Here is a 14,520-nt window from a genome sequence, read left to right as displayed (position 1 = left end):
GGGAGAAGAGCCGTGTGCATGCTGAGCAGGTAGCCTTCTGGAGTATGGCTAAGGAGATGATATTTGGCTGGAGGAAGAGGACACAAACCTCCGCTGCTGCAGCTGTGCACCTGGGACTGTGGGAGCCGCTCTCAGCTGGGCTATGACACGGCTCCCGCATCACAATGGCAGCATTAACACTCCTTCCCCTGCCCACTGGGGGCGTGCTTGAGCTAGCTTTGTGCTGGTGGGGCCTAAGTCACCTCAACCCAGACCCCTGCGGTAACCCAATAGATTAGTGTCACAGCTCACAACTCCAGCCTTGGGTTTGCAGCGAGGAACCAGCAGCGTTCACAGATACGGACTGACTACACTGCTGCCCCCAGCCCACCGGGGATCACGCCGGGCTGTGCGGGTGTGTACAGGGATCTCAAGAAGCCTGGCCATATGCTGATCCAGTCCTTAGCAGTTCTCGGGACTTTGGTGTCTTACTCGTCTTCGGGGATGAGTGATGCTAACAAACCTTTGTGTTCCTTGTCACAGGACTGTGTTTCTGAGAGGGGGCCCAGCCATGGCCACAGGAGGGAAAAGCAGCCGATCTAGCATCCATCGTTACACCAACCGTCTGATTAACGAGAAGTCTCCCTACCTCCTCCAGCATGCCCACAATCCGGTGGACTGGTGAGAGAGAGAGCCTTCCCCTCTTCCCTTTCATTTTACCAACTGTGAAGCTGGGTAGGGTCCATGGGATCTGGGATGGATGGCAGCACAGCTTAAATCCGTGGTGGGCACCCTTTGGCCCCCGGGCCGCAGGTTGCCCACCACTAGCTTAAATGTACAACCAGAGTTTTCCATTAGGGACATTGATGTGTGTGTGTGGGGTGGGTATCACCCTGATGGTATGGAGTTGTGTGTGTGTGCGTGTGTTACCCTGAGGCTGTGGAGTTCTTCCCTTCATATCCTGTATGCTCAGATTTGTGATAACCTTGTGGGGCAGGAGGTGACTGTGTGCTACAGTCCAGAACCCAGAATAGGACTTGATTATCCACAACGAGCACACTGATTGCCTCCCATCTTATAACTGGTCCTCAGCCAGCGTAAAATATATTCTAAAACCCAGCAGCCCTCATGGCAGAAGCCCCTTTTTTTCTTTTCTCTCAGGTACCCGTGGGGCCAGGAAGCCTTTGATAAATCAAAGAAAGAAAACAAGCTGATATTTCTGTCAGGTAACCCAAGAGCAAATGCACTGAGCTTTCCCATGCGTGGTTATGTAAATTACACCATAGGCCATGCATCTTTGTGTCAAGCTGGTGTGTGAACGGCACTGGAGATCATTTGAGAAGATTGTCTGATAACCTTGTACTTTGTATCAGCATGAGAGGATCAGACAGGTTTAGGGTTTGTCTACACAGAGGTTATTCCAGAATAAGATAGGATGTGAATTTAAATGACTATAGCTATTCCTGAATACCTTTCTGTGTGGATACACTTAATCCAGAATAAGAGTGCTGTTTTCAGGTTTTGCTTAATCCACCTCCAAAGTGGATTAAGCATTATCAATTCTGGTTAATTCCCACATGTAGACTCGCCCTTAAATGAACACTCGTTTAAACTGGGCAAAACCATGTTCTGAAGCGTCCCTAGCCACTGTTTGCCAGAAGCTGGGAATGGGCGACAGGGGATGGATCACTTGCTGTTTACCTATTTGGTTCATTCCCTCTGAAATACCAGGCATTGGCCACTGTCGGAAGACAGGATACTGGGCAAGATGGACCTTCGGTCCGACCCAGTATGTATGTTCTTATGTTCTTATCCAATGGGCTGCTTCTTGTTTACAAGAGTCTGTGGGGCAAAATCATAGGGGTTAGAGATGGAAATGACAGGGTGACTTAACCTACATTCCTCCAATGCAGATTCATTCCCTGAAGTTTACACTCCAATCCGATTTGTAAGTGTCCCATTCAATGGGCATCCCCTTGGGAGAGTATACCACAGTGAATAGATTTCATTAGTTAGGACATTTGTCCCACTATTCAGCTTGGAACCTTTCTTTAATCGACAGTGTTTGTTTTCAGTCGGCTATTCCACCTGCCACTGGTGCCACGTGATGGAGCAGGAGTCCTTCAAGAACAAAGAGATCGGCAAGATTCTGAACGACAACTTTGTGTGCATAAAAGTGGATCGTGAGGAGCGACCAGATGTGGATAAAGTTTACATGACCTTTGTGCAGGTGAGGAGGTGGGTCTGACGGGGGATGATGACAAGAAAGGGGACATGCATGACAAGAGGTGTGGAGAGAACCTCTCCACCATCCCTGGGTTAGATACACACATTATGATACCAAGGGGTGGCCGAGAGATGATCACTTATCCATGGTTTTTCTTGCAGGCCACCAGCAGTGGAGGGGGCTGGCCAATGAGTGTGTGGCTGACTCCTGACCTCAAACCCTTCGTAGGTGGGACGTATTTCCCTCCTGAAGATGGAATTTACCAAGTTGGCTTTCGGACGGTGCTGCTCCGAATTGCTGATCAGGTATACATTTTTGCATCCTGAGATTTTGTGGTGGGTTTTTGGGTCCTCATCAGAAAAGTACAGCACAGAAACCTGGGACAGGGGAGTGGACTAGCCATCGCCGTTAGCACTGATTGTTTTGGAGGGTTGATGGGGAAAATTGGATTTGGGGTTGGGATAGTGGGGACGTGTGTTTGGGGGACAAACGAACTGGATGTGGGGACAAATGAGGGGCCAGTTAGTGAGAAAAAACACCCACTGATGGACTGCATATGGAAGAGGTGCAGAGCTCTGGATAGGTTAGAGATTGATTAGAATTGATCTGGGGAGGGGAATCATTGGGTGCTGGACCAAAGAACTGGACTGGGGCCTGAAGACAGAATCTGGATTTGACTAACACAGGGAACCTCATCAAGAGGGGACAAAGGCCATGAGCAGCTGATGGGGCAAGACTGACCTTCCGGCTCTTTCATGGTCTCCCTCCTAGTGGAAGCAGAACAAAAATGCCCTTTTGGAGAATAGCCAGAGGATTATGTCAGCGCTGCTGGCAAGGGCTGAGATCGGCATCAAAGGGGAAGATTCGCCCCCACCTTTTCCAGAGGTCATGGCCAGGTGTTTCCAGCAGCTGTCTGAATCATATGATGAGGAATATGGTGGCTTTTCAGAGTTTCCAAAGTTTCCCACGCCAGGTCAGTCCATTGTCTCCTAACTGAGCCATCGCAGCAGAAGGGAGCAGCCCAGGGCATGGGACTGACCTCAGGTGCTTGGCTTTGTTATTGTGTTGCAGTCAATTTAAATTTCCTGTTCACATACTGGACCCTACACCGGGCATCCCCTGATGGCGCACGGGCCTTGCAGATGGTGCTGCACACTCTCAAGATGATGGCCTATGGTGGGATTCATGATCACATTGCTCAGGTAAGGGGGGCTGGGTGTTTGATGGCCTGGAGTGATGGCTCTTGGAGGCACCTTGTTTGGGTAGCATGAAGTGTTCTCTGTTGGAAAGAAGACCCTGGAGGTATAATCAGACTGCTGACCAGGGACGGTGCTGGGCTCTGGTGCATATGTACTATTTCTGCCTCTGCAGGGATTCCATCGCTACTCCACCGACCAGAGATGGCATGTTCCTCACTTTGAGAAGATGCTGTATGATCAGGGGCAGCTAGCTGTGGCCTATGCCAGGGCGTTTCAGGTAGGCCCACTGTAACTCTTAGCCCTAGTGTTAACTTAAGGCTCTGAATCAAGGCTCAGAAGAATTGGCCCCTGAGCAGAGATCTGATCTCAGCAAGAAGCAGCTCATTTCGGACAGTCATGAGCTGCCTGCAGGTTGAGGCTCCACCCCTGTTACACAGAGGGGTGAGAGGGAAATTATCAAACCTATGAGCCATCAGGGAAAAGCACCGCACAAGTGGGAAGATCTCTCAGCTGAGGACCTGTGGAGATGCCTTCCCATGGGGACAGGGCAGAGCGAGAACACGGACCCCACTGGGAGCTCAGCTCCCCCGGCACTGTGATCCTGCTTCCCAGAGCAGCGGGTATAAATCAGCAAGAGAGAGGCTGTGTGTCCATACCAGAGCAATACAGGGTCTAAGTGTAGGCCCCAAGTACGATGGATCTGAGGATCCTGGTTACCTGTCACCTGCAATGGAGGCAGATGAAATTATTGGCCCATCTATTGTCTTGAGATCATCCCAGGAAACTCTGCTTGTCTGAAGCCGGGGACTCTGGCCACGCTCTGCCGGCCTCTGGCCAGACGAGGATTTCTCCTTCACTCTGCTAGCCTCCAAAGGGTTTTGCTGCTGAGGTTTCAAACACAAGCAAGAGTGGAGCTTCAGGTGGACATTCTGAGTTTGACTTTGTGTAAGCGTCCAAAGGACGTCTGCTCTCAGCAACTCTGGTGTAGATCTGGGGTAACTCACAGACACCAGCAGATTTCCCTGGTGTGACGGCGACCCTCCAATCCAGTCCAGGGTGTGCAATCCTTAAACCAGCAGATTTGCTGTTTCCCTGCGTGAGCTCTTTAAATCAGAAGCCCCTGATCGATCTCGTTAGTGTCGCTTTTCCTCCCTTTGTTATCACTGGAATGGAATCCTCGTTGTGTCTTTAACAGATTTCTGGCGATGAATTCTTTGCAGATGTTGCTGCGGACGTTCTGCTCTATGTCTCCCGAGATCTGAGCGACAGGGTAAGTCAGCGCCTTTGCTCGGGTGCGGGAATCACTTGCTTCATTGCTGCCATCACATCCGGCGGCTCCTGTGCTTCGCCAGCAATCAAAGTCACTGACACGAAGCCAAGCCATGCCTTCGCTCCTGGTGCCCAGGCTCCTTCGTGCCAGTGTATCCCCACCTCTGCTGGCTATAACAGACTGGTCTGTGCCAGTTCTGTCTCCTTCTGTCTTGTCCCCTGCAGCGCTTCCTGCTGCCTGGGACGGAGACGGGTCTATGCCTGACCTATGTAGGTATTTCCATGGTCCTCACGGCTGTCTTACCTGATGGCCTCACAATCAGTAATGGATTTTAGCCTCACAACACCCTGGGAGGGAGGGAAGTGCTATCCCCATTTTATAGAGGGGGAACTGAGGCACGGGAAGATTTAGGGATTTGCCCAAGGTCAGACAAGAAGCTGAGCCACTAAATGAACCCAGATCTTTTGCATCCCCCAGGCCAGTGCCCTATTAACTATACTGATATATCAGTACACTACACCTGGAGTATCCCCCTCTGCCCTGTTCCCTGCAGGTCCTCCTGCTGGCTGGGGCGGAGATTTCTCTATATCCGGAGTATCCCCCTCAGCCCTGTTCCCTGCAGCACCTCCTCCTGGCTGGGGTGGAGATTTCTCTCTCTCTGGCATATCTCCCTCAGCTCTGTTCCCTGCAGCACCTCCTGCTGGCTGGGGTGGAGATTTCTCTATATCCGGAGTATCCCTCTCTGCCCTGTTCCCTGCAGCACCGCCCATTGGCCAGGGAGATCAGTCACAGAGGCTTGATCGTACATCGCTAACGCGTGTGTGGTGAGGGGGAGGCAGCTCTGAGCGGCCGGTGCGTCTGTGTTAATGGTGCTGCTGCGTGTTTCAGGCTGGAGGGTTTTACAGTGCAGAGGACGCAGACTCCTACCCGACAGCCAAGTCCAAAGAGAAGCGGGAGGGGGCCTTCTGCGTGTGGACGGCAGAGGAAATACGGCGCCTCCTTCCAGAGCCTGTGGAGGGGGCCTCGGAGAGGAAGACTCTGGCAGATGTGTTCATGCATCACTATGGGATTAAGGAAGGTGGGAACGTGAGCCCAGCGAAGGTGAGCTGGGAGAGGGGGCCTGAGGCTATGGGGAGGCAAATGGAGGCAGGGAGAGAGGGACATGGGGGACACTGGCCTCTGAACTGTGCGGACAGGTGTAGCGAAGGGAGAAGGATTCCAAAGTAGCTATATGGGCAGGGGGATTCTGGGAAGGCATATGGAGATATTGGCAGTTAGCCATACTGGGAGGGGATGATATGTGGCTACTGGGGGTACTGGGAGGAAGTGACTCTAGCAGCTGGGGATACTGGGAAGACACCGTGTGGAAATATTGGCTGTTAGTCATTGGTAGCTGTGGTTATTGGGAGGAAGCCGCACTGGCGGCTGGGGATACTGGGTGGGAGTGGTGCTGGCTGCTGGGGTCCGGGGAGGGAGGTACTGCTAGCTAGGGGTCCCTGGAGAGAGCCATCCTGGGGGTGGGACGCAGTCACTCACTTGAGTTTGTGATGGGAGGCCATCCTAGAGAGCACGAGTGTAGGCCCGGCCGGGGGTGCAGCCTTGTCTGGTCCCTGAGGCGGGAGCTGTGATGCCCCTGGCTCCTTGTTTCAGGACCCGCACCAGGAGCTGAGGGGGCAGAACGTGCTGATTGTGCAGTATTCCCTGGAGCTGACGGCAGCCAGGTTCGGGCTGGGCCTGGAACAGCTCAAGACGATGCTGGTGAAGAGCAGAGAGCGGCTCTGCGAAGCCCGGGGTCACCGACCGCGCCCACATCTGGACACCAAGATGCTGGCGTCCTGGAACGGTGAGAAGGGTCCCTCAGGCTCAGGGGAGTCGCTGGGTGTGAAAGGTGCACACGACTCCCTGGGAGTGATGTTCAGCCAGTGCTGGGCTCACATCCCTAGATGCACTGGCTACAGAAGCAGCCAAGAGGCCTTGTCTAAATCTCTGGAGAGGAACCATAGTCCAGGGCTGGATTACAGAGTCTGGGGTCCTAGGCCCACCCCATGACATGGGACCTCCCTTACCCCCCAGTGAACTGGGGCACTGCCCCCAAGACATGGCTCCATGCCTCATTTGGAGGGCTTGGGCCAGCTCACATCTCTCTGAGCTGTTGTTTCAGGCTGTGTGCAGACTCAGGCAAGCATCAGTCACACTTGGGTCACACGGTCAAGCTTTTCTCCACAACCCCGAGGGCTAGGAGCTTAAGTTTTTTTAAAAAAATGAAAGCTGAGATTTGGCTGTTATCACATGACTCCAGGAGCAGGGGCCTTGTGCTCGGACCTGTGAGGCCAAGCTCTAACCCAGTGCTGCCGTAGTCTCATCTGCCTAGGAGCGGGCAGCCCATCCAGACACTGAGCTCAGCTGAGAGAGTGATTTGAGGGCTCTTGGAATTAACTGTCCCAGACACCAGGAGGTGCTGCAAGAAATGAGACAGGGAAATACCCAGGGCGTAGAGCAGTCTCTGGCCCAGCCAGCAGGAGGCAGTGCAGAGCCTAGAGTCCCTTTTGGACCCCTGAGTTCAGTGCCTTTAGGCCACAGTCATGGCCGAATTCTCTCCCTTGCTCCCTGTTTGGACTTGTCCTTCGGCTCTGCCTCCTGGCCTGCTAGTCCCTGGAGGGACTGGTCCAGGGCCCTGCAGAGCCTTCCAGTGTGGGGGTAGGGGGTGGGAGGTATGTCAGGCTGCTGGGGCATCCTGGGCACACAGCGGTGAGGGGCGATTGCTCGAGGGGTCCCTGCATTTGTTACTTCACAGCCGAGAGCCGGCCCTGCCAAGAGGTCTTGGGCTGGGAGCTCAGCAGCGACTCCATTCCATCCTTCTAGCCCCCAGCCCCGCTTCCCCTTCCCCAGCCCCGTCATGGGCTTTCCTTGCATCCCCGCCCCCGACTGCCCATGGCTTCCCCTCCACCCACCCCTCGGACCCCTTCTCCTGCTGGTGATCCCTGCCCAGCTCTGCTGGGCTGTGACCTTTCTTCACCTCTGGGGCATCTCCAGCGCCCTGGGTCAAGCTGAGAGGCCCCCTGGGAGCATGGGCAAGGTGAATTCTCCCTCCTGGGAAGGCGTCTGGCAGGACAGTGCCCCTGCCTCTCCTGCAGGCCTGGCGCAGGCATTGCCTTTGTTCCCAGGTGCTGCTGAGCTACTTCCTCTCTGAGGCTCTCCGCCTCCCGGTGGCAGAGCAAACCCAGGGAGGGGGCACTCAGGACCGCTTCCCAAGACGGTTCTCCCATTTGCCAGCAGGGGGCAGCAGAACCTTTCTCCGGTTTTCAGGGCAACCTTTGTAAAGGCTCCTTAACACATGTAAACGGTCAAAAGTGTCTGTGTGGTGCCATGGGGCTGAGATGTCACGAGTTCAAGTCCCAGGCTAGGATCAGAGCCCATGGCCAGCACTGACACTGCTAGCTGGCATGGGAGTGGAGGGACCAGGTGTCTGTCTGTCGCTGGTACAAACCCAGGTGTCCCATGGTAGGTAGTAACCTCTGTCCTGACCGGCGTTCCCTCCCAGTGAATCAGGCTGCGTGCGAGCTCTCCCGGAGTCAGAGTGGCCGCTGCGCTTGTCTGTCATGACTGCACGGCATGGCTGGGCTACCGCAGATGGGAGAGACTCCGTATTCCACCAAAGGGGCATTTCGGAGCTTTTTTCCTGGCAGCTGCCGCTCTGATGAGATGTGACGTTCTCGGTGGCTCACGCTGGTTGTCAGGGGCTGGGGCCTGTCCTGCTTTCAGCCCCGCTTCGACCTCAGCAAAGTGAAGCTCCAGGCAGGCTGTTTAAACAAAGGAGTGGAGATCGCTGGTCAGTCCATGGTCCCAGCTGCACTCTGAGCGAGGCTCTGTTCTCTCCCTCTGACCCATGTAGGCCTGATGATCTCGGGCTTCGCTCAGAGCGGGGCGATCCTTGGCAAGGAGGAGTACGTCAGCCGGGCCGGGCTGGCTGCTGACTTCCTGCGAGGCCACCTGTTCGATGCCAGCAGCGGCAGGCTGCTGCGGAGCTGCTACCGGGGCAAAGGCAGCTCGGTGGAGCAGAGGTGAGTGTGGGAGGAGTCGCTCAGCGTGGTGGGGGTGGGTGGGTATCAGCATAGAACTAAGGAGGCTGATTGTCTGTCCGATCAGTCTGTCTGTCTCTTTAATCTGCCTCATCTATTCTGCTGCATTTCGAAGGTGGCCATTGCTGTGGTGTCTGGGCTCTGGTTTCCGGGGGGAGCTGGTTTTCTGCATCCCTTTGAGTGCCCTCTACCCCATTCACAGCTCCCCGCTTCGCAGGCCCCAGCCTTCCCCTTGGGGCCCCTCACCCTGCCCAACCTGCAGGCAGCCAAAGAGTCGCCGTGACCACGCCCCTCGTGGACTGCCCTCACTGCCCGTCTGGTGCTCCCCCCACCCCCGCATTGCCAGGCTGGGCGGGGAGAGGCAGATGGGGTGACGCTGCTACAGCCCAGGGCAGGTCTGTTTCCCACATGTGTGTGCTTGAGGTTAGATTAATTCAGCTCAGGGTGGATGGACTCCCAAGAGAGCTCAGAGGAATTAAGGTTAAATCCTCTCCCAGCTCTTTCTTATCTTTACCTTTCGAAAACACCTTCCCCTGCTGCCTGCGGAATGACAGCTGGGGCTGAGTACAGTGAGCACCAATGTATGCACAGATTGAGATTGGGCAGGATCAGTAACAAAGCTCCATTTATCAAGGGCCAGTGCTAATCGCTGCCTAGAGGGAAACACTCAAAGGGCTTGCTCCAAACAGCTTCTGCTAGCCCCCCACTACCCCCTCTAGCCTCCCACACCTGTGTGCCGTGCCTTTGACTGTGTCTCCCTCTGGGAGCTGGCCCCTCTCAGCCTCCCCCTGGTGGCGAAAGGTTCCAGTTTCACTTATGCAGGAGGGGCACGTGCTTTTGTGACAGATCCTCCGTTGGCGACCCCTGCTGGCGTCTGGGAGGCCTTGCTGTGTTTGTTACATGCACCTCCAGAGCGACACGCCCCGACACATGGTGTAGACATACAGAGCGCGTAGGCAGGGGCAGGCCCAGACGTGAACACACACACGTGCACGTGCCTGTGAGCTCACCCGCACACGTCGGTGCATATGGTGTACACGCGTGCGAGGAGCATGGACACCAGCAGGTGAGTGCAGATACAGGTGCAGAAGTAGTACCTGCAGAGACCCTCACGACTCCCCCTTGGAGTCCAGGCACGGGGGAGCCGGCTGCATGGGCACTTTCTTAATATTTGCTAGCAGCGCCGATGAAACAATGGGACAGCTGTGACAACAGATGCCAGTAGCTCCACAATCCGGATGGACCCCCTCACCCCCCCTTCACTTCTTCCTTCCTTGCCACTGCGCTCTCCTGGGCAAACACAAATTAGGCATGTGTCAACGGGGATGAAGACAATTTGAATGGCAGGTTATTTGCCTGGCTAACAACTGACTGCAGTGTGGGATGGGCGGCACACGTGTTTGTGGACCCTGTTATTTGCCTGGCAGGGCTCTGGGCTTGGGGGTGGTTGGGAGTACGAAAGTGATGCCAGGGAGTTGGGTCCCTAACTGTATTCCGTTCACCCTCCCCAGCACTGGGGCATCCATTTTGGGAGACAAGGCCTGATCCTGAGCACCCTCTTTTCTCACTGATTTCAGTGGGAGTTGAGGGGCTCTGACCTTGTGAAGTCAGAGGATCCGGCCCTTTTTATCGATTTCAGTATCCGGGTTGTTACTTTACTAGTCATGTGGGAGATGGCTGGGGACCATGTGCCGGCAAGAGGGTGTCAGGTTACAAATAACGGGCCAGATCCTCAGCTGGTGTAAACTGGCTTAGCTCCAGTAAAGTCAGTCTGCATTAGCTGAGGATCTGGCCCAATATCCTTCAGGTCATAAGCCGACCACAAGCTGGGCTCAGGAAGACTTCCACTCCATGGGGCAGTGTTCCCGAGTGTGGGTCATCTGCCTTCCAGTGTTAAGAGGGACTGTTCCGGAGTGGTGGATCTCACGTTCTTCTGTCCCTCCCTTCCCTGGTTGTCTTCACAGTGCTGTTCCCATTCAGGGCTTCCTGGAGGATTATGTCTTTGTGATCCAGGCTCTCTTCGACCTTTATGAGGCCTCACTGAACCAGAGCTGGCTGGAGTGGGCCGTGCAGCTCCAGCGCAAACAAGACGAGCTCTTCTGGGACGCCAAAGGCTTTGCATATTTCTCCAGCGAGGCTGGGGACTCCTCTCTGCTCCTCCGCTTGAAGGATGGTAAGTGCACCGTGGAGCTGGGCTGGGTCCCCAGACTCAAGCTGAGAATGAGGAAGTCTTGAGAACTTATCGTAATGTTGTGCTGGGCAAGGTCGTGTTTGTGTGTAGGACCTACAAGAAGCTGGGCTGTAGTTTTCCTTAGTTGTAGTCTTTGATTTCACCAAGAAGCGGAAATTGGGATGCCCCAAAAGGAGCAGAGTCCTCAGTGTGCTTTGTATGGTGGTGCCCGGCACTGGCAAACAAGGGGGAGCTGAGATGCAGGGTGTCGCCCATCGATGCTAGTCCTTGCTTGGTTGCAGAGGTCCTTGCAGGCTAACACGGTAATTCTTTATAGCTTTCCCAGCCTAGACAGTGAGCGTCCCAGCTCAGGCCTGGAGCCTGGGTCTCCAGCATGGCAGGGCCGGGCACTACCCTTCTGCCATGAGTTCCTGGCGTCCTTGGTAATGTCTGAAACAGGCCCCAGGAAAAGATTTCCCAGCCCCTGGATCTTTCATGCTTTGTCTGTGGCCCAGGTCTCAAGGCAGCAGCCTTCGCAGACATCTGCCCTGGGTGCGTCACAGAGCAGCAGCCCTGGAGAGGCTTAGCAGTGCCCGGCCCTGACACCCAGCACACTGACATGCTCCTTCGGCGTCGTCCTGCTGGCATGCCAGGCAGCCATGCCCCTGTGGCAAGTGCTGCGCCTCAGGGGCACTGGGCTGCTTGGCTGACAGGCTCTTGTCTCCCTGTAGATCAAGATGGCGTGGAGCCCAGCGCCAACTCCGTGGCCGTTGCTAACCTACTCAGGGCAGCCTGTTACTCCGGCAACATGGAGTGGGTGGAGAAAGCTGGGCAGATCCTGGCTGCCTTCTCAGAGAGGCTGCTGAAGATCCCTGTGGCCCTGCCAGAGATGGCCCGAGCCACCGTGGCCTTTCACCGCACTCTCAAACAGGTAGGGAGTTTGGCCAGTGGATCTGTGTGGTCAGAGACTCACCCGCTGCTTCCCCAGCACGTCCTGCTCTGCCCTAGCATAGAGGCCCCTCCCCACACTGAGCAGAGCTCTGTAGCTTACAGGGAGTCTGATTGTCCTGGGTGGCAAGACGGCTGCTCCATGGCAGAGGCACGTGGTTTGTGGCTGTTGGCATGTGCCCTGGGGAAGGGAGGGGATTCTCTGCCTGGCAGCTCCTGTGGGGATACTAGGGTGTATAGGGCTGTAGGATGTACCTTGCATCCTGCAGAGAACCCCCAGGGAGGGAGGAGAGACAGCAGTGCCCTTTGGAGCCCCCAGCTGCCTGGAGCCTGTGTGCAGCCACTGGCCATGGCTTCCCCATTCGGGAACAGCTGGTGGCAATTCTGCTGTGTGTATCCCCAGGAGTCGGATGAGGCTGGTACAGTAAGTGACTGACTAGGAGTGACTGTGAAATCGCCCTGTGACCATTCCATGAACTCCTCCTTTGCTTCTCCATCTGTTTCTGGTTGGTTTGGTCCTTTGCAGGCTTTCTCCTCTCTGCCTGGAGGCAGACTAGATGGGTGAGAGGGGAGGGGCGAGGTGGAGATGAATGAATCACAAGGATGAGTGAGCCCATAGCATGGGGGATCCCAAAATGCTGCTTATTGCAGGGGAAGGAAAGAGTCATTTCCCCATCACTGACATGCAGCCACCTCTGGGGTGCCACATGACAGCAGGGAGACAGCACTCAGCAGCACTTCAAAGCAGTTTGGGACAGGAAGTGAAGGACAATTGTGACAGCAAGAATCCAGTCACCTGACTTAGACACCTTCCTCTCTCCACGGTTCCTTGTGTCCCTCTGCTCTCCCCTCCCACCTAGTCATTCCATCCTGCACTTTGCCCTCTCTCCCTCTGCCGGGCTGAGGATTGAATGCATGGCATGGCTGGCCTGCTGTATCTCAGTCCTCCTGTCCCGGGGTATGCACTCACCTTTACCTGACGGAGTGGGGGAGGAAACATTCCCTGGGGCGCCAGAGCTGCCTCCTGCAGGGTTTGGGCACCTTCCTCTGAGGCACCGGGTCCTGGCCACTGTTAGAGAGACAAGCCTGGGCCAGATGGTACTCGGCTCTGATTCAGCCTGTTTCCATTCACCTTTGCATTCCTTTCTCTGCGGACAGGTCGTTATCTGCGGCGCCCCAGAAGGAGAAGATACTAAAGATCTGCTCCGCTGTGTGCACTCCGTCTTCGCTCCAAACAAGGTACCCTCTCCACAACCTGCCAGCCAGCCCCGGTGCCCTCTGGGCACACAGCCTGGTTCTGCTTCTCTGCCTCTCTTCACACCGGGCAGTGGCTCTCTGCAGCGTGCTGGATTCCTGATGCTCTTTCTCCCTCACCCATCCTTCCCCTTCTCCCATCCACACCTCTCTTTTAAAGGGGTGCCCTACTTTCCCCACACGCCCTCCAGTTGCTGTGCCTTGTTTGTCAGCTTGGGAGGCAGGGATCATGAATCCCATTCCCTGGGCGCCTCTCCCTGACACAGAGAAATGGCTGCAGAGGCTCTTTCTGTCAGCCTGTACCCGGGAAATGAATTGTTACAACACAGCATGTGTGTTTACACGGGACTCCCAGAGAGAGACACTTGTTCCAGGGCGAACGTGCCCGGCCTGGCTGTCAGCACTGGATTGCACATGTATCTAGGTTACTGAACTCAGCAACACAACTTCTGCCTGGAAATGCAACAACATCTTAGCTCCCTCCCAGCCCCACACCTTCAACAGGAACCCTGCAGACTCCCCCAGAAGCTCCTCTGTCTCCTCTGATCCCTCAGTTCCTGTGCCAGGAACCCCCCCCCCCCGAGCCTAATGTCCTCTTCCAGCCATTCGAATCCCCAAACCTCCCTTAGATCCTCCCTCAGCCCCAGCCCCCTGAGACGCACCCAGGACCAAGATCCGTGCATCCACTCTCAGGTCCAGGAGTTCCCATGAGCCCAGTGCTGGCCCGCTTTCCTCACTCCCAAGTGCCTTGTGCTGTCCGTGCTGTGGGCTGAGGGCAGTCAGCTCTGCGCAGCACAGTTGCCTTGGGCATGGGGGTTTGTCATGCACTGGCATGTTGGATGCAATCCCTTTAGATGTTAAATGAGCCCCTGGTGCTCGGCTGTTCCTTGCAGTTAGCGGTGACTGTATTTTAAGGCATTCCCCGGTGGAGGGTGAGTACGAGGTGTAACATCTTCCAACCGCTCACCTCGTGTTCTGCTCTCCCGGTGGAATGGAACTGGTTCGTCACTCCTGATTAGGGCTGTGTGACTCTGCCTGTCCCGGCGTGGCTGGGAAGGCGCGCTGAGCACCCCGGCGCTGCTGCCTGGGGTTGGGAGTGGAGCTGTCGGATTGGTGTGGAAGAGATCGAAATCCCTCCGAACAGCGCGACAGCTGAGCCCCGTGGCAGCTGTCACATTCAGCCGGCAGCGTCTCTGCCCTTTTGATTGACAGCTTGCTTACTTGGTAACATGTCGAGCTGAACGAAACAGGGCAGAAGAGAAGGGACGGGGTCAGTGCCAAAGGAGAAGAAAGTTCGTAGCTATGAACAGCTGAACTGGGTTCATCTCTGACAGCAGCAGCTCAGAGCGCTAGTGCCAGGAGTCGCACGCCTAACCACACGCTGGAGTGCGACT

General features: G+C 55.5%; 1 protein-coding gene across 2 annotated transcripts in view; it reads left to right on the top strand.

Annotated features, from left to right (window-relative positions):
• Positions 1-14,520, top strand: part of SPATA20 (spermatogenesis associated 20) — a 30,063-nt gene that overhangs the window by 2,371 nt on the left and 13,172 nt on the right. For both annotated transcript variants that reach the window (XM_077833860.1, XM_077833859.1), the window contains 14 exons: positions 523-660; positions 1,141-1,205; positions 2,055-2,209; positions 2,368-2,511; positions 2,978-3,179; positions 3,278-3,408; positions 3,578-3,682; positions 4,601-4,675; positions 5,564-5,776; positions 6,326-6,518; positions 8,568-8,736; positions 10,719-10,927; positions 11,656-11,855; positions 13,031-13,111. In XM_077833860.1, coding sequence (XP_077689986.1) covers positions 551-660; positions 1,141-1,205; positions 2,055-2,209; positions 2,368-2,511; positions 2,978-3,179; positions 3,278-3,408; positions 3,578-3,682; positions 4,601-4,675; positions 5,564-5,776; positions 6,326-6,518; positions 8,568-8,736; positions 10,719-10,927; positions 11,656-11,855; positions 13,031-13,111 — 2,052 coding nt within the window. In that variant the 5' untranslated portion in view covers positions 523-550. The remainder of the gene's footprint in view (positions 1-522; positions 661-1,140; positions 1,206-2,054; positions 2,210-2,367; positions 2,512-2,977; positions 3,180-3,277; positions 3,409-3,577; positions 3,683-4,600; positions 4,676-5,563; positions 5,777-6,325; positions 6,519-8,567; positions 8,737-10,718; positions 10,928-11,655; positions 11,856-13,030; positions 13,112-14,520) is intronic.

The sequence above is a fragment of the Eretmochelys imbricata genome, chromosome 14 (genome assembly GCF_965152235.1).
Source record: "Eretmochelys imbricata isolate rEreImb1 chromosome 14, rEreImb1.hap1, whole genome shotgun sequence".
Lineage (NCBI taxonomy): Eukaryota > Metazoa > Chordata > Testudines > Cheloniidae > Eretmochelys > Eretmochelys imbricata.
The sequence above is the reverse complement of the archived record's forward strand: the minus strand, read 5'-3'. Positions and strand labels throughout refer to the sequence as shown.